Source organism: Dermacentor silvarum, chromosome 5 (genome assembly GCF_013339745.2).
Source record: "Dermacentor silvarum isolate Dsil-2018 chromosome 5, BIME_Dsil_1.4, whole genome shotgun sequence".
In the NCBI taxonomy this organism is placed as follows: domain Eukaryota; kingdom Metazoa; phylum Arthropoda; class Arachnida; order Ixodida; family Ixodidae; genus Dermacentor; species Dermacentor silvarum.
The window spans coordinates 24623281-24647885 of NC_051158.1; the positions used below are offsets into that span (position 1 = coordinate 24623281).

Consider the following 24605-nt stretch of genomic DNA (forward strand, 5'->3'; position numbering starts at 1 on the left):
TTACGAAGTTTGCTGTATTCTGCATATGTAAGTTGCTGACGGCACGGAGGATTAGCTTTTATAATGTACTTAACTGTCAACACTTCACGAACGATTTCAAGGCTCTTCGCCTTTCTTTTTGGTTCACTATGCGCTCGTGCCTCCCGCTTTTCCTCTTTTTTTTTTTTTTCTGCCATTAAAGCGATCTGCGCGTAGCCAGTAAAGGCCATAACGTGTTACGAAACTGCCGCCGAAAGCACTTCGCGACGCAAAGCGCCGTGCAAATCGATGCCTCGATTTAGCCGCAAAATCTTGGTCCCAAGGTTGGCAGGCTAAAAGCGCGCTAATGGGTTCAACGTCAGTCAACGTCTAAGGTGCGAGATATTTCTACGCGAAACTCGCCTTTGACATAAGAGTTCTAGCCTCGCCTTAAATATAGCCGCCACCATTAAGGCGTTCTATGGTTACGGATCACAAAAATAAGCACGCATCAAGGAAAGACACGCAGACCATTAATAGCAGGGCCAATAATTTTAATCATCTCTCAGAACAAACAAGTTACCTAAGAAAACAACAAATATCCAACAGACAATAAACAGAACCGGGTAGACTTCTATAGAAGTGCAGCAAGTAGAAAAACTGTGGATACGAACTGCACAAAGTGTGCAATTAAAAAAAAACACACACACAATCAACGGTGTCGTGTTTTGTTCTTTGGGTCCCCACGATACTGGAAATTCGTCTGCAACTCTTTATAGACGCTGTCAAGTTTGCTACCAAGTAGGTATTTCAGTGCCAGTACTTTTCAATGTTTCAAAGCTACACTTTAGTTCAATGCGATCAAACTGAAAATTTATTTAGTACTCTTTAGTTGCTCTCTACACTTACGTACTCGGGCGTCATCTTTAGGGGCTACGCCAGAGAAAAAGACGCCGCTCCGCCGCCGGGTTCAAGTTGCAGACGGAATCGAAACTCAGTCATTCACACCGTACCCACAGTTGCGCGCGAGCAAATGTTGAACGCGACGCTCCACAAGCTGTCCTCCCAACAGAGAAACAAAAATTTACAACGAACGCAGTGCTGGTGTCACATTCCGTGCTTTGACCCCTGCCCTAACACCAGCAACATAAACAAAGAAAAAAAAAAAAACAAATGTCCATTTGAATCAACGCAGTCGCTTCTGCTAGCTTCCGCAGACAACTAGGGACATCTGGTGGCGGCGTGGTGAACTTTCACGTGCGGAAACTACAGACACCTGGCGATCTCCTCGTTAATCTCGCGATTGCACCAGTCCCGTTGAATGTCGTCCAGGTGGTTGTCGAAGTCGGCGAGCGTGCGGTACGCCTTGGCCCGAAGCAAAGACGCCGTAACGCCCAGCGTCTTCTCGGCCAGCGCGAAACGGCCTCTCGCGCCAGCGGCCGTCCTGACTGCCGTACACCACGACGGGCGCCTTGTCGCAGTCCAGCGACACCGACTGGTTGTCGATCATCACCAGGCAGGCGTCCGCGAAGTTCTCGGCCACCTTGTCGGCGACGCGCAGCGCGATCTGGTCCGGCGCCGAGTCCCTGAGGTGCTCGTTGGCCTGGTAGTAGCCGGCGATCACCAGGCCCGCGTTCTTGCAGTGCTGGTCGATTTGCACGAGCGCCACTTCGAGCATCGGCGTCAGTCCTAGGCACTGGTGGAACAGGGGCACGCTGTCGGTGATGTGCAGCTGCGACGATGGCTGGTCGCCCGCGCGCCGGCGTTCGTCGGCGAGTAGCACGCCGTTGACGGCGTTCTGCGGGTACTTGAGGCAGTGCATGATCATCTTGCTGAAGGCGCGGACGCCGAATTGCACGTCGGCGCTGCCGCCGGCCATGTTTCTCTCGCGTCGGTGGTGGCGCCCCGAGGAAAACGGAAGTGAGTTCGATGGGATCCGAAAGCAGGAAGTCGGTCGCCCGCCGGCGTTTGGCGATTAGTTCATCAGGCGGCCGCAGCAAAATAAATGGGCGCTAGTCGTCGTTTGCGATTGTGCTGACGCCTTGCGTAAAAATATTAAAACAATGAAGAGCAAGAAAATTTATGGGAGATATGTAACTGTGCAAATAGTTATTACTTGCCAGACACAAATTTTACCATTTGTTAAATAGAACGTACAAAAAAATAAAACAAAAAGTATATGAAATAAAAATTACGCGCAACGATAGCAGACGACACTAGACTTCGCAAGACGCGTTCTTTCTTGTAAAGGCGATCGTTTGAAAGACTGCGCACAGCAGCACATTTGATATAGAGCACACGCGAAGTGCAAAATGTTATCTGGGTGATTGTTTAGCGTTATTCTAAAGTAAATCTACCGGACAACCTGTCCCTGTGGCGCGCACTGCATTGTACTTACCGTAGTTTCCCCGGGCAAACGAGGTGCTGCAGTTTCTCTACGAACTCTACACGAGCTGAGCAAAATGGAATTTAGTTTCTTCACGGCAATTTTTCACCGTGTAAAAGGGTACCCCATTTCATATCCCTCTAGGTCAACGTTTACAGATACTTTGGGACTTGTACGTGAACAATAACCGACATCTCTATTTTCCCTACGGGGGAATGAGTAAAGAGGGGAGAGAAAGACGAACACGAGAACTAATGGTGATTATTGTTTGGGGACAACTAATTAAGGTAAGCCCAAAAAAGCATTGAGGAAATTGCTCAATCACAATCGAGAGTAAATATGAATGCTGGTATGATTAATGCGGCGCAAGATTGAAGCGAGTTACAGTGTTACCTTTTTACCGATACCGCTTCCCCCAACTGCGCATGTGCAGCCGTCAGCAGGCGGCATCGGTAATGTTTTTGTGCTACAACACTCTGCTGAATCTGGAACTACTATACTCTCCACAGTCGACCATGACGAAGAATCCTTTATTGCACGTGCAAGTCATTTGACAGCTAGCTAGCCGCTAAATGAGCCCGCATTTTTTAAGTCAAAAGCCATGAACAGCTACCAGAAACGCAATTTATCATATATACTGTCTTGTTCATTCTATGAGTCAAGTTCCACATGCACCAAATTTAATGCATACATGATCTCACTTCCATCTTAGTCTTTCGGTGTGAATCACTAAAGGCCTGTGCAAATACAAAATTTAAAAGTTAGCATGCATGCAGAAAAGTAGGTCCAATTATGTGGTTCCTGAAATTACATATTTTTGTAACAGTCGAATGACAAAGCAAAAGCATTTGATATATAGTATTGTGTGTATGGGACCACAGTAGACAGTGACAACAGCATCATATGCCATTAAAAACTATTTATTTTGATGTGTATCTACAAAATACAGTCCAGTTCAAGAAATTGATAACTATACATAAGATAGCTCTGGTTAAAGCATCCGAAGGCACAGGCTACTAATCAGAGAAGATAAGCGCTCAGTGTAATCTCTGCTTCACAAGTGTAGCGCTAGTTTTAATACTCTGCTGATTAGGCCAAGTTAAAAACAAACTGTTGAGAGCGATGCTTCGCTGTAACAGATCAGACACTTCTTCAGAGCCAGTAGATGTAAAAAGATCATGCTTCCATCTGTACAAATGTACGAAAAACATGCAAGAAGAACTTTGTACAAAGAAATAGCATTGATGGTATGCATGAAAACTAGTTGCATAGACGGTGCTGCAACAGTTGCATTGCATAAGCCACAAAACATCGTCACAGGTTGCTCTTGCATGACTGCATCTTCACTTGCAACTGTAAAGATATCCTGGCTCACACACAACCCTCCCTTGCTTTTTGACAAGTTAAACAGCAAAACAATGCCATCCTTTCAAGCTTATGAATACATTTCACTAACCTGTCTTCTGGTTAAATTTGTAGAAAGGGACAACCTACATGAGGCAACGCTTGTGGTTCGATGTCACAGAAACAATGTAACACTTTCCTTAGAATTCATTTCTTTAGCTCACCACTGGCTGTATTCGCAGGCGAAGGGCAGCATGTGCAAGGCAACATTGACACTCTGAATACGAACCACCCGCCACCCGTCGAAAAAAGTGCACGCATCAGCAAACATGCGAGTGACTCGCACTAGACTTAGCCCATGTCTAATAAAGTTGGAGAGGTCACAGCATGTTACTAAGGGCCACAGATGTCATGGAACATGTAGGCTACAAAAAGCTGAATATGCTGGTAGACGTAACATAAAACCGCAGCACTCAGCTTCTTGCTTCCAGGCTATAAAAAAATTTAGAGCTTTTCAGGTCTCTACGTTCTGTAAACTTTTGCAACAAAGTGTATAGTGTTTTCCAGCATGATAAAGGTAGCCTTACAGGCTGCAATTACTCTCCCAAGGCTCTCGAGGATCATTTAACCACCATATATGAATGTCTGCAAGTAGTTGTTCCTATAGAATAACGAAATCCTCACTTGCACATGCTTGAGCGCAATCAAGAAACAGGAACCATTCCAAATGATGAACCCTCTTTTAAAGTTCTAAAACAACATTCTTCTAAAGCTTATTTCCAAAATGTGAATGCTCACTTCATGTTCCTTCTTGAACTCGAGTGCAAGGCAACTGCTGCCAGCATGATAGTGTAGCAGCCTGCAGCCTGAAGAAAAAGTAATTTATGCGGCTAACAAGTGATTAATTACAGTGCTTTAAGAATGAGCAAGCAGTGTGCTCTGTTAGATGCTCCGTAAAGAAGCCGTGGCAGCACAGAAGTGAAAAAGGAAAGCTAATTACACACGAGGTACAGCCATTCGAAACAACATGAACGTGAAACAACATGTCGATACAATTCAGCAAAGCTCTCAAAACCACCTCAGCACCAGCGAGTCACCTCACCACGAACCACCCTGGCTTGAATCACAGATGCTACCCAACACTGCTTGCGGGCAAAGGAGTTTGTGGACTAAGGGCACGACTAGATTCAGTAACAAACAGTGGGAGATGTATGTACAGTGAGGTATTGAGTGTGGAGGATGATTTCACTGGCAATCTGCAGTACAGGGACAGAGTATGAGCTTAGAGGCCAAGGGGTCACAGAGGATTGTCATTGCCTGGACGAAACTTCTCATGAAGACTTCTTTTTTTTTTTAGCTCTGGCACACTGAAAGACTGTTTTTGGTTCACTTCTTGATGAATCCTTTGGTAACCTGCAAAAGAGATAGAAAAGTGCCCAATTGTCAGCATTGTGCAATATACACAGTGTTCGTGCAGCATTGAGAAAAAGGAGCACTGATACAGCTTCCATGTCGCTAACAGTTCTTGATTCACACTGACGTGAACAGACGTGACAAGTTTCCATAAATGTTGGGCATGCCTCTACTCCTCTACTGTTCTCTCTGTATGCACCATCCATTTTTGTTTGGCGGGGACATTTTATAACTGCCCTGATAAAATATCTATGGGCAAATTTCTTCATTCGTCCCTAGTGAAGATCAATGATAAGCTATGTAAACACCGATTTCCTCTAGCATGAGCTTTAAACACGAGCTATATCACAATCAGATATAAAAAGTAAGATACAATGGGCCTGCTCAGAGAGTGAGTAAAAGGACCCAGTATGTCACACACTGTGCAAGTAAGAAGCCTTTCTGCATTGTCTCAAGTGCAGTGACTACGATTCAACAATGCTTGAAGGGAAAGTGCATTAACAGATGGCCTGTATGCATGCCTCAGTGACACTTACAGTCATCATGCACTTCCGGTCTGAGTAACATGCGGTCATAGGACATTGACTTGTGTTCACTAATCTGCTGATGTCCCATCCTAAGCCTTCTCTGTCAATCATACTAATGGTGAACGCACAGCCAAGTCAGCGTCATTATGCAAATTCCTCCACTGCGTGAGCATTGTTCCATTTTGTGACACCAACACACTCATGACGTGCACACTTTCACTTTGCAGCATCGACACATTTGTGATGTGTGCATTACTACAACCTGTGATGCTGACACACTTGCATGTACAGAATGTTACAATGTGCAAATGCGACAAAGCACATTGTGTCATTTTGCGACATGATGCACATGCATGTGCACCCTACTCTGTCTGCAATGGTGACACTTGAGACATGCACACTGTTCCAGTTAGTGACACTGTCACACTTGTCACTTACACTACTCCATAGTGTGACAGACTTGTGACGAGCCATTAGCTACATATTGTGACAATGACGCACTTATGACGTGCACACTGTTCCAGTGACACTGTCACACTTGCACGCTGCTCTGTTTTGTGAAATAAGGCCACTCGCGATGTGCACATTACTCTAACCTGCACTGCTGACACACCTGGGATATGCACGCTTTTCTGTTTAGTGACATCGTCACACTTGTTGCATGCATTGTTCCATTTTGTGACATTGTTAATTGTGATGAACACACTGCTACATTTTGTGACGCTGATAAGCTTGTGATGTACAGACTTCTCTATGTGATGTCGAGTCCTCTTTTCTACTCACATTTCAAGCCAAAGTATTAAAATTCCCTAATAAAAACTATAATTCGCTGTGTACAAACAGAAGGAAGACTTTTCACCAAGCTTCTGCTAGCATTTTGGAGTGCAGTATTGAAGTGTATGACTTATGTTGTCACAGAGCGCTTCTTTATGCGACAGTAATCACGGCATAGCAAGACACAGCATCACATGACCAAGCAAATGACAAAACCAGAAGCAGACAAAAGACACTACTTGCCACACAACACAGACACGGACAATACCACGGTGTAAGCAGACGTCATGTAGTGACTGCCTGAAAAGCAGACAACACAAGAGCACCATCAGACAACTGAATCACTTTCAACACATGAGACGCTAAAGAGGAACACTAAGTTCACATACAGAGTGTTTCAGCGAACACTTTCAAAATTTTTTAAGGTTGTCTGTGGTAAAGCCCCTCCATAAGCGTTTTCGCCGACCAGGTTAAGTACCGCCAACCTACCCTCCTCCTCCACGCTCCTCCCTCGCTCACCCCCTCAGTTTCCGGCGTCAAGCGGAACTTGCGTAGTCCCAGCTTCCGTTTTAACGGAAGCAACATCACTGCTGCGTAGAGGTGCGAGCGTGCAACAAGCCAAAATTCAGGAACCGGAAATCCCGGAAGTAGAAAAAATGGAAACGGAAACCCCGGAAGCGGAACTGGTTTGAGCGACGAATCAGGGAACAGCGGCGCACATGAAAGGTTGGCGCTACTTAGAAAAAGCGGCGGTGGCGCGTGGATGGAGGGGCTTTAGCCTGTGGTAGATAGCACAATTCTGATTAATGAGCTGGTCTACTAGAAGAGGCAGAGATTGCTTGCACAAGACATTGAAATGCATAATATACTAATTAACAAAAATTCACTATTTAGGTTTTGAACTAATTACTTGATGGCCCATATTGCAATTTACAAATTGTAGCCATGGAGTTCGCAAGGCGGATCCACTTGGAACGAATTCTCAGGATCCACTGAAGAGTGGAATTATATGCTTAGCGCTGCTGCACAGTTATTACTGTTGAGTTCGAACACGGTCTATTAAAGAATGATAACTTCTTCGCATGATATATGGGTAGATGTCTAGACGAGGAACCCAAAAGGACACACACACAACAGCTATGGGAGAAAAACAAAATGCATTTCTGGTAGTCTATGTTCATTTTGTCCACGTCTTCCTGTCTTTAGTCTATATTCGCAAGGTGGTTCTTAATCGCTCCCACACAAATGGAACCACGCGAGGGCCACGACTTGCCTGTTCGTAGAATGACCAAGCCATGGCAGTGACCAGCGTCCTCCGCAGCATCCTTGGTACCAGCCCACGGAAATAACCAACCATGCCCTCCTCCTGCAAGTGACATTGACAGTGCGGCACAATCTGTGACTGCTCGCCAAACCACAATGCACAGATGCAGCTATAACATGAAAAGCTTGGAGATGATTGCTGAATCACTGCAGTTACCACCTCGCATTACAGTCAAACACCAACGAAGCATCTTGGCTCCCGTGGGAGCCAGAACGTTAACCGTACTAAATCGTTTGTGGTCGGTGTCATTTTATTTCAAATATTTGAAAATGGCACAAAAAAAGCCCTGCTTTTCTGTGCTCAATGATACCAAGGTGTTAATGAAGTACAAAAGAGAAGTTGCTGAGGCAATTTACATACCAGTGCATGCTATGCATAAGCTAGTTCTATCAGTATCACTCTACAAGACTGGTTAATTTTTTTTTTAATCTTGGGGGAGAGGAGGCTATGGTAATCAATGTTCTTTATATTGATTATCATGTTGTGTTCTTTCACCTTCTTTCTTAAGGTGGCCATCTGCATTGTTTCCATGCAGCGAATTCACGTGACCATTGCCTGTATGATTAAGGGTGTGTTAATTTCATTAATATACTTTCAGCTGGGATAGCACATTTGTACGCCCAATCCCTTTCGTTGTCCTGTGTTTTTTGCGCCATTCACAAATATGAGTACTTGATGAATTCCTGCGGACGTTGGGTGTCTTGGCAAAGCCTTTCCATTTAGTAAACTGGCAGAGGTAATTTTCAGTGCTTGTCCACGATACTACGGACACCGTAATGAAATGACTGTTTGTGCAGCTTTTCCCATAGATATGATATTGTAAGAACATGAAACGTGCTACACCAATGCCCACTACCCCATTTTGAGCCAATCTGTACCAATCTGGAGAGCCGACTTCATTTGCAACAATAGTCTTGCATAATTCTAAGCCAGAGAACACCCCTAACCACCATCGTCTTCAATGGTCCACGAAGAATTTTAAAGCTGAAAAGCGGAATAGCTGGTTGACTTGAGTAATTCTCAACATTTTCCAGTGGCACCTATCACCGTTTTTCAGCTCTGCCGTGAGACTGCTGGTGGCCCATATAGAATGTGTTATTTTGTCCAAGTAACTGGACTCAATACCACAGTTGGACTTAGTTGGACCACAGCGGACAAAGTTGGACTCCTACAGCAATCACTTGGAGTAGGATTCGTTTAACAGGTACCTCAGGGCCAACTCAGATTTTCCTGTCACAATACATGTAAAATGCAGAAATGCAGATTTCTGCCGAGCTGTTGGCAGTGCACGGTGACGGTCACCGTACGAAGTCAATGGCTCCTCTATGAATCTCTTTGGCATCGCATCCCTTGAAATGCAGAAAGTGGATCACTGCTCGTGCTTCAACCAGCTTTACGAACTGATGCTGCCACTTTCAGTTTGATATGCCCTAAGGTTGCTTTGCACGTACTACATAGAACAAAATTTTTTTTATATTCCGCTAAACCTAGAGAGACGTGCGTTCATTTTGATGCCTATCACATACACGCCTGTTCCAAATCTATGGTACCGACAAGCAGTAGCGCACCCAGGATCTCTGCCAGGGGGGGGGGGGGGGGGGGTTGACAGTTTGCCAATACCATCTAAACAGCACTAATTTCAATTTCCTCACGGGAAATTGTCAAAAAAATTAGCTTTTTGCGAGTGTGCAGACGATTGCGTGTCTTACATCTTAGTTGCAGTACTCAAATGCGCAAGGAAAGAAAGGGGGTTAAACAAAAAAGGGGGGATAGGTCGGCCTCAGGGGGGGGGGGGGGTTACAACCCCTGAAACCCCCCCCCCCCCCCCCCGTTGGTGCGCCACTGCCGACTAAAACTTTGTGAACGCTCTTCATAAACGACTTCACCGCGGGAGCCTAACCTCCGTGCTTCCACGGCTCTTCGCACGCACCTTGGCAATGAGGAGAACGGAGGCGAGGATACTCCGGAACTTGCCGGGCTGCAGCTGCATGTGGGTCTTGATCACGTCGGCCGGCTGCGTGACGAGCGAGGCGAGCAGGCCTGCGGCCACGCCGCACGTGAAGTTGGCGGCCACCAGGTGGCTCCCTTCCCTCACTCCTGGAGAAGCGAGATTTGCAGCAAAGGGCCGTCATTAGCGGACGGCTGCTGCAACAAGGTTCAATGTTTCCACTGCAACGTGAGAGACAATTCTCCTTCCCCAACGTTAGAGACCGCCAGCTGCCAGAGTGGTAACGTTTCAACCCTCCAGATCTCAATCCTGAATACGGTGGAGTTTCACCAGGAATAATAGTATGCCTCCATCAAAGGACTCATATTATAAACAAGGCTTAAAGCCAGACAACGCGTTGTTGGTCGAGTTGGTTCATGATACGGAATAAATTAAAAGAGCCCAATAAATGAGAAAAAAGATACGGACAGGACAGGAAACAGCACAAGCACTCACTAGCAACTGATGTACTTTAGGAAGAAGTGAAAGGACAGTTCATAGGTATGCACGTGAAAGGCTAAATTGACAAGGCCGTTAGTTTGGATAAAGAACTGGCTGAGCTTTTTTTTTTTTTCCTTTTGATTACCCCTGGTGGTTGTTTGTTGCAGTTCAGGGTCTGCATGTGCAGACCCTGAACTGTGCATTTACTTCTTCCTGAAATATATTTAATAATGAGCGCTTGTACAGTTCCTTGTCCCGTCTTTGTCTTTTTTTTTAATATGCTCTTTAAATGTATGCCTTAAAGCAAGACATCCATTCAGTACGAATTCCACATTGAGTGAAATTTAGACATTCAAATTACCCACCATAGTGGCTCGCAAGCTATAGGGTTCTGCAACTAGACATGGAAGTGTGGACTGCACTGCAATGGGTCAGAAACGCAAGAAGCCCTTGTGTGATGAGTTTTGGTTGCACATTAAAGAATCAATCAATGTTCAAACTAATCTGTGATGGCGTTTTATGTAGAGTGGGCTATGAAGGATTCCACAGCGGAGAAATTCAAATGAATTTTGAACTCCGGGGTTCCTTAACGTGTGCTCAAAGCTCGGTATACAAATGTTACTGCACTCCACCAAAATGAAGCCATCGTATTAATACTGGGGATAAAGACTGTCATATAGTGAACAGCAGCAGAACACCACACCCACACAGCCACTGCTGTGGGTAATCCTCAAGTCAAGCTCAGCATTACGATTGAATCGTAAAAGTCATTAGGAGCGCAGGGATGCAGTCAAGAGAAAGTGTGCGTGACAAATGCAGCACTGTTACATTGCACTCAAGACAATTCGGGACAAGCATCAATGCACGGCACAGACTGAAGTTATAGCACCTTTGGTTCATGTGCTCTTGTAAATGTGAAAGAATGGCAGAATAATTAAAGGGGCACTCCAACAGTTTTCGTCAAAGCTACGGTCTTTGTCCCCAAAACACCTTAAAGCAGCACCCTTGAAAAACTGCCTTGCAAATCTCGTAACATTACACCTACGATTTTTCATTCCATCACTCAGTGCGCAATCATTAGCCTCTTCTGAAGCTTCTTTGTTAACCTTGAAGTTTTGATCCTGCAGTTGACACGAAAAGACTGCTGATGATGACAACGATTACAAACAATTTAACCAGCAAACAGGCATTCAGTGAATATGGAAAGCGCATAAAAAGGATGTGCTTTTGTTACGATTGGTCTCTGTGCGTGGGAAAGCTCACTTTCAGGGATGAAGCGCTTGGCCTGGACGTAGAAGACGAGGTAGATTCCAGAGTACGGAGCGTCGCGCACCAAGGTCGGAATAAGACCAGAGTAAAGACCTGCAGGGTAGAACAATAGCCAGATCAGGAACAGCGAGAATTACAAGTGAAGTGAACGACCAAGCGAAAGGTCACGGGCGTATACATTGCACAGCCATGGAAGCGCACACAATCTGCACTTGCTTTTTTTTAAGGCCGACTGCATTGAAATTTCACAACGAAATGAACTTATTTATATAAAATTTTTTTAAACTGCTTCCATTGCTGCTTGCTCAAAAATGATGTAGAACCCTGAATACGAGGGGAAGTCAAAAAGAAAAGGGACTTTTGACAAAAGGTACATTTAGTCTAATGATAGTAAACTGAAACATACACTATTTTTCTACACAACCTCCCTGCACTTCAACGCACTTTGCCCAACGTTTCACAAGCTTTTTGATTCTGTCTGAAAAAAAGTTTTTAGGTTGCACCTGTAACCAATTTTGCATCCGCAACAATGACTTCTGCATCGGTTGCCAATCTTCTTCCCCTGAGCGGAACTTCCTTCAATGGTCCAAACATATGAAAATCGCTTGGCGCCAGGTCTGGACTGTGTGACGGGTGTTCCAGCAATTCGAATCTCAACTTCTTCATTGTTTCGGCCGTCCGTTTGGCAGAATGTGGCCGAGCGTTGTCTTGCGGCCAGGATGACAGCTTTTCGCAGTTTTCCACGACGTTTGGATCTGATTGCAGGTTTCAGTTTAGTTCGCAACACATCACAATAGTTCGCACTGTTCACATTTTTGCCTCTTGAGGTGAAATGGGAAGTCGAAGTAAAGTCAAAAGGGAAACCTGGCAGTCAGATCCAAACGTCGTGGAAAACTGCGAAAAGGTGTCATCCTGCAGCAGGATGACGCTCGGCCACATTCTGCCAAACGGACGGCCAAAACAATAGAGGAGTTGGGATTCAAATTGCTGGAACAACCGTCATACAGTCCACACCTGGCTCCAAGCGAGTTTCATATGTTTGGACGATCGAAGGAAGCACTCTGGGGAAGAAGATTTGCAACCGATGCAGAATTGGTTACAGGTGCAATCAAAAAAACTTGTTTTCTGCCGGAATCAAAAAACTTCTGAAATGTTGGGCAAAGTGTGTTGAAATGCAGGTAGGTTATGTAGAAAAATAATACATGTTTCAGTTTTCTATCATTAGAACAAATGTACGTTTTCTCGAAAGTCCCTTTACTTTTTGACTTGCCCTCGTACTAAGGAACAGCTGCAGCACCTGGGCATGATCTACGAGATCTGGCAGTGTCTGCGGCATGCTGAAGGGTCTCGGAGGCAATGGTCCAGGATTTGCATCATATCCGACCAGGTTCCCTTATCATCTACTTAGGGGCTACTTAAAGGCTGTTAATAGCCAAACAAATTTAGAAAATCGCCAGCACTGTGGTTTTGCGAAGATTGCTTCGACATACCTACTCATTTATAACCAATTTAGCCAAAGGGAAATTTCTGCGCAGTTGGCCTTTAATTAAGTGGCCGCAGCACCTACCTCGAAGGCCACTTGTCCTGTAGATGTCTCTCGTGGCCTCGCTCATAGTCCTATAGTGGTACACTTCACTCTGAAAATGAGACAAGAAAAAAAAAAGTTAAATTGTGGCACTAAACGTCTCAGAGCTACTCATGGACTACGATAGATGCCATTGTGGGTTGTCATTTTGTCAGGTGCATGCATGTCAGGTGCACAGACTCATCCTGAACTCATGATTTTGAGTTCAGGATGAGTCATGTGAGCTTTTTTTTTTGCATTCTGCCCCAAGTAATCACATTAATGGTTGCTCGTGCACAAGCATAAGTAAAGAAAATCTGAGAGACAGCCGAAACCACTGAAACCAACTGCACATTGGGTACAGATCTCTCTTTTCTTTCTCTCTCTCTTGCTTTAGTAACCCTGTCAGTGGTATTACTATTCACATTTGATAAAAATTAAAGTAAAAAAATTATATATAAATTACAAGGTTCTACGTGCCAAAACCACGATCGCATTATGAGGATTTAACTTTGACCATCTGGAGTTCTTCAATGTGCAACTAAATCTAAGTGCAGGAGTGTTTCTTGCATTTCGCCCCCCACCGAAATGCAGTTGCCAAAGCCAGGATCGAATCCATCGATTCGAGCCGACAACTTGTACGTGAGTCTGGCAGCTTGCATGCAGCTTGTGCATTCAAAAAGAAGCTGCCATTTGACTCTTAAAGCGAGATTGACAGTGAAAACAGCGAAGTGTAGTTTTGTTCTTCAGGCGAAGAGGGTGATGACATTGTCATCATCAGTTCATCTACCAAGAGTGATGATTCATAAAGCAAGGATAGCATTGACATCGAGAGACAGTGGTGCAGTGTGGACGTCAACCCCCTCTCCCCCTCCACCCCTTTCTGTGTCTGCCCCGCTCTCCATGCCTTGGCTCACGAGGTAAGACACAGGAAACGCCTCAGAAGTGTTCTAGACATGGGTAAGTTTAAAAATATTCCGTAAGAAAAGAAGTGAAATAAATTCTCTTTTGGTAAGAATGTGAATGTTGTCACTTAGTGGCTCTGCAACATGCGAAAATCCATCCACAAAGTGGGGCTTCAGGTTATCGGCGATACGGTAAAACTTGAAAGTTCTCCGGCGCTTCATGTGCATGAGTCGAGAACAACTCCTCCAAAGATGCACCACCTTGACAAACCTCGATGAGGCAACGTAAACCATGGATTGCGATGCACTCGACTCCTTTTCCAGGCACATGCAAGCACGGCTGGCCAACAGCACCGCCGTGTTATTTTTTTTTTCATCTAGACAAACATGCTTTAAACCACGAATGTAAATATCAAACTGAGAGTCCTTATCATGCCCCACACTTTGCACACCTGCTGGGCGGAAGGAACTGCCTAGCGAGAGGAGATGCGGTCTGGTGCTCCAACGGGGAGCGGCAGGCAGTCATGTGTCTGCCATCAGAGACAAGATGGGCGATAAAGAGATAAGGGGAGATATCGGCTCCAAGCTTCCTCCTGCCTTTTACTGCTCCACACAAACATGAAGCCACGTGCGTGCTGGCATCCTCGTGCTTCCATCCTCAAAGCCAAAGGTGAACGACCAGAGGCGTCTGCGCGAAACGTGGCGGGCAACAGACGACGCCAGACGGGCTTCCGGGTGACGACAGCCGTGCTGCGATTCCAGCTGACAGTTTTGCCACGAGAGAGCACTCGGCCGAGGGTAGAAGTGTCTGACTGACCTCCTCTACCATCAACGCTTTAGAAAAATGCCAGAGACACACTCCGCTTAAGCCCATCTCTGGCTCACCCCGTACACTAGGGTACTTGTGAGAGGTAGGTGTAAGTGCGGTCATTGAAGATACAATTTTGAGAGGTAGATTTGAGCCACTGAAATGACAATTAAATTCAATTAAGTTCTGCGGCTTTACGTGCCAAAAACGCACAAACTGGTTACGAGGCACTCCGAAGTTGGAGGACTCCGGATTAATATTGACTACCTGGGGTTCTTCAATGCGAACCTAAATCGAGGCACACGAGCGTTCTTGCATTTTTGCTTCCATCGAAATGTGGCCGCCGACCAAACCTGCGACCTCGAGCTAAGCAACGCAATACCATCCTCTAAGCTACCGCGGCAGGTCTCGAAGTGACAATTATTCTAGCTTAATTTTTCTAATAAACTGCACACAATTTCCCGACTGTTTTGTATAGTATACTATATCGTTACGTGTTTTGAAAATAACAGAAAAGCGCAGAAATATAATGATACGATAGGAAACATGACAGAAAGCGCAACGCTTTCTTTAATTTGCTTGGGCGGACCAGCAACTTATACATACTGTTGTCAGCATATCTTTCCTGTTTGTATTACTTGTCACATTATCTATCCTGTTCGCCATGCTGAACATGTACCAACAAGCTCCGCTTGGAGCTCTCACGCAGTTTATTGTCTGTTGGTGTCGATTAGTTGTTACACTCCTTTAGACCGCCCTTCGAAGCTAAATCAAGTTTGCTCTATCAGAATGGTTGAGCAGCTGAAAACCTGATTGGAGGTATCTCTCTTTCTAACCACATTGTCTGCGGCGAGCTGATGAAGTGGACGCACTCGACTATACAAAAAGCGGCAGAGGCATAAAGGGGTGGGCGCGAGCAAATGCTGCTGTTGACGACAAGAGGCAGAAAGATCGCGCGACTTCCTCGATAAGCCCACGAAATAAAATAAAAAGCACATCGCGGCTCCACCAACTCCGCACAGTTTGCTCACCGAGATAGCGGGAGCCTCAACCCAACTCGCACACACACACCCTTATCAGAGCCGCTTGTCAGCAGGAGATTGTGCCTGCTGGCTCTGAGATTTGCAGACTCAGCTTGCAAAGGCAAAAAAAAAAAAAAAAGGGATGTTTGACAAGAGGTAGGCATTGCCACAAAACTCCGATTTCTTTCCTATCGTCAGCTATCCGATAGCAGAATCCCAATGGCTTCCAACATCTTACACTGCGCTTTGCACAGGCTACAGCAGTTTCCTAACTAGGAGGCCATGAAAAACTTTTGCACTTGCAGTGTTCTAATGGCAGGTTACAAAGTTGGAAAGTGCTTTGTAAAAGCTTTATGCTCGTTCATTACTTCCCGACATGTTGTACTGCCCTGGCTGCATTAAGCCATACCTCCCAGCTGCTCCAACTTCTCTTTTTTCTTCTTTTCATTGTCTGTTCCATGGTTTTCCATTGTGTGAGCAAGCCGGAAGCTGTTCAGGGTAGTTTCGACACTAACTATTGCATTATAGCTTACTTATGATGCTTCATTCTATCTGCACTTTCATTTTGTACTGCTTATGCCAGTTCGATATTGTATTTTGCATTCTGTGTGGGCATTGTATCAATTTTGTATGTATTAAGCCATCTGATATTGTATTTCGCATTTCGATTTCCTCTAATTCAATTGCTCAGCTATGTTTTCAAGCTGATCAGACTCTGTCTATGCACCCCTCCATCCTTACAGTAATGCCACTACGGCGATGCAGGAATCCCGTAAATAAAAAAAAATAATAATAATAAAAATTGAAAATATCAATGAGGCTGACCTCGAATCTTGTCTTGATGACTGTGACCGGCAGCAGCACAACACCAGCTATGGACCGGGCGCTGGCGCCAAGGAACATGGCTTCGCTCGAGCTTGGGTTGTCAAGGCTGCACGGTCAAGGCAATCCATTATTCCTGCTGTAGCCAAAAGCCAGACTTTCACTACGAAATCTGTTGGCCGTTCTTTTTGAAACACAAGCCAGCCTGGTTCAACTTTAAAGTTGGCCCATCACTGCATCAGGTTGGTGGCGCACGATAAAGCTCCTACCTTTCCTGGTATAATACTGCACCTTCATGTGTACAACGCACACCAAGATAAGTAGAAGTCTCGAAGTACAAAATTGGAAGAACAGTTGCACGCAAATTTTGCCTTCGTGTGTAGCTTCACGGCAATGGCAAAGTGACTGACGTGACAATGCACTTAACGGCAGAATCGTGCATGCAGTCGAACCTGGTTATAACAAACGGCCTTACAAGCTGAATAGAGTTTGATAAACCAGATAATTCGATATACCCAAACTTGCCGATAATGAACTTAAACTTCTGCGATGCCTTCATTATATACGGATCTTTTATTTCCATTGGAAGAAAGAAGCAAGGATAAGAAATTTATTGAAAACGAGAACATGCATAGCAGGCAGCAACTTTTACCTGATCATGACAAAAAAAAAAAAACTACCCTGTGCGCTGTGTTCGTAGCATGCAAGCAGCTTTAAAGAGCTGGCAGCAGACACCCCATATTTGATATATCCGATGTTTGGTTCATTACAAGGGAATTAATTTACATGGGTACCGGTCAGTAACTTTAATAATTTTCTATACAGAGAATAATTTGTTTGACCCTGATTTGTTACATTCGAGTTCAACTGTACTCAAAAATGCACTTTGCATTGCTGTGAAGCCAAACCCAAAGGCAGTTAAACTTTGTGTGCTTCACATTGCTCCGAGGACATGCCACGCTTCCAAGAGACAACAGCTGCGAACACAACAACAAATGAACATACACAACAGAATTGCTTCCAGAACTTTAACTGGCACTGATGGTGGTGGGAGACTGCTTTCGTAAATATCTGACAGCTGTCGTATGTGGGCAGGTTATGCTACATGTCTTCCCCCCCCCACTCAGTGTTTCAATTGGAGGTGCACAGTTACAAGAGAGAGTTATCCACACAAAAATATGAAAAATTTTTTCACAAATGCACATAAACATTCAAACATGTGCTGCCATCATCCTTGCTCACCGGAATTTCTAGAAAAGTTGAGAGACTTTTCAAAGTGCAGAAGTGCCCCGAGTCAATAACAAATGATAAGGGAAAAAAAAGTGACCGGGAGAAGAACTGCAGCAAAATTTGGCATCGGAACACTTATCAAAATCCACAGGGTCTCTTATGTTATCCCTAAGACGACTTCAAGGCGAAAGCCCAAGTGCAATGCATTAATTAGCCAGTTTAATTAGCCACATTAATTTGTCACTTTAATTCGCTGAGTCATCCACTTTATTTGCTGAGTCATCCACCTTAGATTGCTGAGTCATCCACTTTAATCATTTTGTCATCCCTCTTAATTCGCTTAGTCATCCTATTAATTTGCTTTGATTACTCTGAATTCACTTTGATTAAACTTAAATCACATTAATTCATCCTAATTCAATTTGTTTCCTCTTAAATTGCTTTGTCCTTCTTCCTAATTCGGTTTTATTCATCTTAATTATTTGCTTTGATTTCTCTTAATTCACTTTGTCATCCACTCATGCCCAATCATGCTTTGGCCCGCTTTAACTGCCTTTAACTCCCTGGAGAGCTCACTGATATTTTTTATACGATATGTGCTGACGGCCTGTTTTCGCTCAAGGACGTTGAAGGTCGACTGAATGATGAAACATATAAGGCTTCTGCCTTAAAATTTGTCGTACTCATTAACAAAAAGAAAGGGAAAAAAATGATGTGATCAAAGTGTACACATAGATATCTTACAGTTATCAGCGTCACAAGACAATGCAGAAGTTTTCAAGCACTGATAAACCATTGTACACAAATCAACTTCGTGAGAAGTGCACAGTATAGAGAAAGAAATCATAAGTGGACTCAAAAGGTGTGGCATTCCATTTAGGCAGCTCCCCCTTCACAGTGCAAGCAGCAAAAATAAGGGGGGGGAAATACACTTCAGTGTTAGGCTTCTACTTATCGCAAGTTCCTGTTGCACAAAGAACTTAAGTTTTCACAAAACACTGCAACAAGAATGAAGGGCCCAACTAGCTCAGTCTGCCACCCTTCTAGTTCACATATATGATGGCAAAGAAAAAAATTTGTTGACTTTATAAATTTTGCAGCCACACCTTCAAGAATGTGTGCCTGTCAAACGCGGGCCGAGCTTTATGGTGAGCAAAATGCTCGCTGACGGAGACTACATGAACATCTTGGACAAGGAAGTTTCTCAAGACTATCGTATATCTCAACAAAGACGGTGCGCGACTGCAGATAACATGCCATTCAAGACACACACACGCGACTGATAGCCAGACCACGTCGTGCGGCAGGATGCCAAATGCAATTGCGAAAACAGCTCGAGGCGTGACTTGCGCATTCCTAGCCCACGAGATTGGAGGCGGTTGGCAAAGCAACAAAGAGAATCTCTTGGACACTAAGCCAGGAAGAATGTCATGGTGAGCTAGGTTAATGACCAGCGAATGCTTGCACTCCCTTAGATATGCATTAGCAGAAACCAATTTTAATTAGAGTGGACTCTCTTTAAACAGAACCTCAAGGGACCAGGGGAAATGGTTCCATTTATCAGGAGACAAAGCTTTCAGCATTGGATGAGTACAAAACCAACCAACCATGAAGTTGGTGTTTCATTTAGGCGGCAGTTCCGTTTGTCGAGATTCCACTGTATCCAACATGGAAGTGAAAAAACTACTTCGACTGTCACGTACTTCGTGCAAAATCTTTGTTACAAACCAAATTAAAGCAGCATGAAAGTAAATGAAGTGTGCGCATAAGGTGAAATTTTAGTTTACAAATACTCTAGTGAGAATGTGACCACACAGTAAGCATAAATTTTAATGCCTAAACTTAGGTCCCAATTCAACTGTTCTTGGAAATTGTGATCAGAAATAAACAATGAAGAACTTGACTGGCATGTACAAGATGCGTTTGTAACAAACGTGTATGCTTCAAGTCAAGCAATCAAGCAAACAAAGTTTCATCCTCACGAAGCATTGCATTACTCCTCAGCTTTCTTGTACACAGTCATTCAAGAAGTACAACATATCGATAAACAGATCTGTAAACATCTCATAACTTAAATAGCCAACTCTTAGGCCTTAATATAACCAGCACATTCCATTGAAAATCAACATGTTACATTGGCTAGCAAGATTTCGTGCCAACACTTAGTCGTGGATGCAGTATCTCATGTGGTAAAAACAAAAATGGCAAACCAGTTGAACTGTCTAGAACTACTTTTTTACAAGAATGATAGGTTCCTTTTAGCACTTTCGCATTGTTATTGCTTGCAAAGTGTTTGCTCTCTGAACATATTTAAAAAGAAAAGTGCTGAAGAATATTTTATAAAGCTTACTGGAGGCTTGTTTTGAGGAAATGAAGCGTGCAGAAGTACAATCCGACTCCAGGAACGCAGCGAACGATGGACTGAAAATAGAAAAGCCAAATATCTGGCATCACAACATTCTCAAGCCATTTCCACAGGACTCCCCCCCCCCCAACCCCAGGTTTTTTTTTTCTTTTCACTTTCGCTCTATGCAACGAGCACTAAAGGGCCGACAAGAACTGCCGTGTTTGCCATAATAAAAAAAAAATATATAGAAAAAGAGGAAACTTGCAAAGCAAAATCCTCTCCATTTGAACAGCTTTGAAAAGCTGCAGATTTACAGACAGCTGTTACACACATGACAAAGCTTTACAATTGTTATACACAAGGCAAAAAACCCACAGCCTGTAATTCCCAAATGCAGTTCCACATTATGGGAATCTAGAACACATTCTTCACCTTCACTCTGACCACTTGCACTTGCACATAGAGAAATTTATAGTTTAATGCATTCATAACCGGAATAAGCACTCAAAATGAATATATAAAAAAATATTTGCCCGAGGATTTATTGCCTCTGGCGCTCAGTATTCACAGCACATTTACGAAATGCTACGAAAAAATAAGTAATTTGTCATTCCAGGTCAATGCACCAGGCAGTTCTTATTAAAAGAAGCCCAAAACGCCCTTCAACAAACTTGCGACAATCTCTAATGTAAAACAGCACCTACTGACAAGTCGCTTTTGAAAAATTTTTCAAGAGCATCACGGAGCAGCTGCGTTATCAATAATTAAATCCTTCCCTCTATAGCCTTCGAAGCTTTGTCGGTTGAATGCACTTCCAAAACCCTTGCGTGTACGAAGGAAATAAAGCTGTTCTTTGAACATATTTTGTCACCACATTTCTTTATCTTCAACATTTGCACACAAAAAAAGAAAGAAAGAATGTTCAGTGTTTCATTCGAGATTTGAAGCCAGCAATTATTGTACATTTGTGTCCTATTCTATTAGAAAATTTACCTGTTTGAACACCCCTACTTCTGTTATATGCGTTTTTACTGTCTTGGCTAACGAATGCACACTGTAATTGATAAATCTACAATGCGACTCCTGTTTTTTTTTTCTGTGCTCCCACACTCTACTCCTACTTTTGCAAGAGCAAAAGACTTCACCAACAGCAGCTATCTGTTATCCACGATTTATTGATTCATGGAGTTCAATGTCAATGGCTTTGAGAGACCAAATATCTTGCACTCACTTACAGGTACTGTGCCTTTCCACAGACCGAAGACTCTTTCGTTTTTGACGACGTGGACGACATGCTTGAACATACCCACTCTTGAGGTCTCCCTGCATGCAAGCAAAAAAAAACGATCACCTGCATTAAATCTGACTTGGCTTTCGTAAAAGACAGCGCAGCGTGAGATGTTTTAAATGTGCTGAAGTATCTCAGGCAGTGTAATAAAGTTGCCAACAAGATAACTGTAAACATTGTAACTGTTAACAATGCCCTACGAGTTTCGTTCAGTCTCGATCATTTGCCTTGGGTGAATGGCTTTATCACATTTTGCTGTCGCACAAGTAACGTGCTTTCGATATGAAATAATCTGTGATTCTTGAATGCTGCCGTTCTTTCCAGAAAGACAGGCCAGTCGATTGGTTTGCATGCGTGCAACTAGATGATTGCAGCATGTTCTAGAAATTACGTTGTCACCCACAAGCGCATCTAGAAGGTTCAATGACGCACATGTAAAAGTGGTCAGATGCAAGAAAATGGCATTCGACGACCGCATTTATTGCTATCGCAGCCTCCGAGTTGTGCTTTTCTTTAAAGGGCACAAGGTCACCCAAAAAATGCTTTGCAGTTTGTTCTTATCGCCTCCTGCCTGCCTGTGTGCCGTCACGTCCCCTTAATTGGCAGTATATTAGTTAAGATTTAAAGCTTTGTAGAATGACTAACGATTGCCGTGACCAAATGTTATGAGAACTATCACATGCAAAGAAATGAAGTGGATGATGCAAGCATTTACCAATCATCATGTGTCTGTCAGCAAGAAGAAACGGAGCATTCTCGCTTCATAAGAGGCGATAGTCCGTACGCATGGGAAATCCAGGTTCGAGTTCGCGTCTACTGATAATACCCACAATAATCTCGCCGTAAAAGCTACTAAGAGATAAATCTACAAATCCCTTAATTCATTGATTGGCTTGGTTGTAACACTCCTATAACGCACCCAGAAATCTGTGGTTGTTGTAGTCTGGTCTTCAGCAAGTCCAATGGCTGGAACAGTAGTGTGGAGAACGTTCCGCTCAGTGAGCCGGCGAGGAATGACTTGACGAGTGGTGACTGCAACGCAAGCAGAAGTCCATCGCGATACAAATGATTATAATGCACATTGCATACTTTCAGAAAGCAAGCCATCTCGTAATACAACTTCGGCCTAACGAGGTCTGCAGTGAACGTGCCACGGCTGAATACCGCATCGAGTCGACGTATTCTGCCAAATCACGAATGCGACCGCTCATTAAGCGCTAGTGCACGTATAAGCCTTCAGGTAGGGAACCAGACGAATGATGCAAAAACCCGATATAACTAAACAAACCTAGCAGACAAAGGTAACTTCTAGCAGACGACGCGCGGCATGCCCGGAAGCATTGCAACGACGACATCGCATTGCCGAGAGGTCAACTGCCCCGGTGACGCAACATGGCTCGGGTGCAACCAGTGCAATGCCATGCAGATAAGAACAGTTTAGTGAACGCAACGCCTATAATTGACCAATCGAAACGATCGGCGCTGTAGAGAGAGCTCTATAAAAACAAACGCGATAAGCTTACGCTGATGATGACGTCCGCCATGGACTTGCTTTCGCTGCGCTCCTCGGTGCCAGACTGGCGCATGGAGGCTCGCCGGCCGTCAAAAGCTTTTTCAAGGCGAGATAAGAAAGCTTATCGCCGCGTAGCGGTCCTCATCGCTCGAGTCGCACGCCCATTCGTCCGGGACGGAGGGAGACGTCGCAGCGTCACCGATAAGATGCCAGACGACAGCCCAGACAAGGCGGTCTCGCAACGTCGCAGAAAGGGTAGGGCAAGTCGAACGAGACGAACGCAACGATTTTCGATGCACAGCACAGCTTTAAGCGCGGCGAATTTTGTGCGGCGTTGACTCGCGAAGTGCAATAAACACGTAAACAGGCCAAAACAAGTGGCTTTGTATCTGGCTTATGTTGGCCGAAACGCTGAAACTGAAACTGAAAGAACATTTGTAGGGTGCCGTAATTTTGTAAACATTTATCAACAAAGCGTCACAAGTGATCGCGGTTTATAAAAAAAAGAAAAAAGAAAAAAATTGGAGTGTAATTTACCACACGCGTTGCATACATTTTTGCAAACTTTACTGTTTCTTCTTCATCAGAAAATAAATAATAAATAAAGTTAAATCGAAACTGACACTTCCGAACGTGCGCAAACATTAATTCGTGCTGCCGCCTTCTCAAGGCGCACATAAACACGATATGTTTTTGAGCCCCTCGGTGATAAAAACAACATAAATGAACATGAGGGAAACCCGCACCACAGGAGGTATATCAGGCCTAAAGCCAATAAAAGAAAAAAAAAATGAATAGGGGCAGGAAACCCCGAAGGAAATTTATTGAAAAGCCAATTATTTATATAATTGGCTTATATATATATATATATATATATATATATATATATATATATATATATATATATATATATATATATATATATACTTGATAGATGTACACTTGAAGATTTAATTATTGATAACGCAGCTGTGATACTACTTGAACGAACACCAGTTAAACGAATTGTTCAGTTGTACGAACTTTTTCAAAGTGCAGAGAGCATTTCACTTCTGCGAACATACTTTGTGACACCATCTAATGCCTCCCACGTCATATGACCACAAGCACAACCGCACTTTCTGTGGCATAGCTTTACCGTGGCCTTGGCATTAAGTTCCGCCATTGGCGCTTCATGCCACGTGACTATAGTGAACTAGATAGGAATTCACTTAAAGCCCCTCCATCCACGTTTCCGCCGGCCAGCGCGTGGATGGAGGGGCTTTAGGTTCACTATAGTTCACTCTACACGTGACGAACAGTCAGACACCTTCGGCTTTGAACTGGATTGGCTGGCTACGTGCGTTAAACGTGCGACAGGCAGCAGAAATGCTCACAGGTGCTTGGCGGTGGACTGTGAGTAAAACGACGATAGCGAACTACTGGCAGAAAGCATTCCTAGTCATTGCAAACTTGCTTCTAGACGCTTATCTCCATGACGAGGAGCATAACACTGATGACAGCACTGAACCCGGTGGCTGCAAGGAATTGTCTGAAAGACTGAGCACAGACAGCGCTTTGCCTTTTGAAGACTATGTCACCTGTGACTCTCGCGTTGAGACATGCGCCACTCTGTCTACAGAAGAGGTTGTAGCGAGCGTCCTACCTCAGAAAGAAGAGGAGGAGGAGGAGGAAGAAGTAACC

General features: G+C 44.1%; 2 protein-coding genes across 3 annotated transcripts; both read right to left on the bottom strand.

Moving 5' to 3' along the window:
• Positions 1–495: 495 nt before the first annotated feature.
• LOC119453096 (ER membrane protein complex subunit 8-like) lies at positions 496–2070 on the bottom strand. Its single transcript, XM_037715093.2, is given in 2 exon segments — positions 496–1378; positions 1380–2070. Coding segments are annotated over 2 exon segments (612 nt in total). The 5' UTR covers positions 1838–2070; the 3' UTR covers positions 496–1224.
• A 1178-nt stretch (positions 2071–3248) lies between these two features.
• Positions 3249–23325, bottom strand: LOC119453098 (mitochondrial glycine transporter). Of its 2 annotated transcripts, XM_049667539.1 has the most exons (11): positions 22933–23325; positions 22329–22441; positions 21357–21444; positions 20125–20195; positions 16548–16653; positions 12991–13060; positions 11418–11516; positions 9657–9823; positions 7672–7768; positions 6646–6698; positions 3249–5101 (listed from the first exon to the last, which is right to left on the bottom strand). In XM_049667539.1, the coding sequence occupies exons 1-10, from the start codon at positions 22993–22995 to the stop codon at positions 6688–6690; spliced, it is 885 nt and encodes a 294-aa protein (XP_049523496.1). In that variant the 5' UTR covers positions 22996–23325; the 3' UTR covers positions 3249–5101; positions 6646–6687. The 2 variants fall into 2 exon arrangements, with proteins under 2 accessions (XP_049523496.1, XP_037571023.1); XM_037715095.2 differs by lacking the exon at positions 6646–6698 and having other exon boundaries at positions 7676–7768; positions 22933–23322.
• Positions 23326–24605: the final 1280 nt, after the last annotated feature.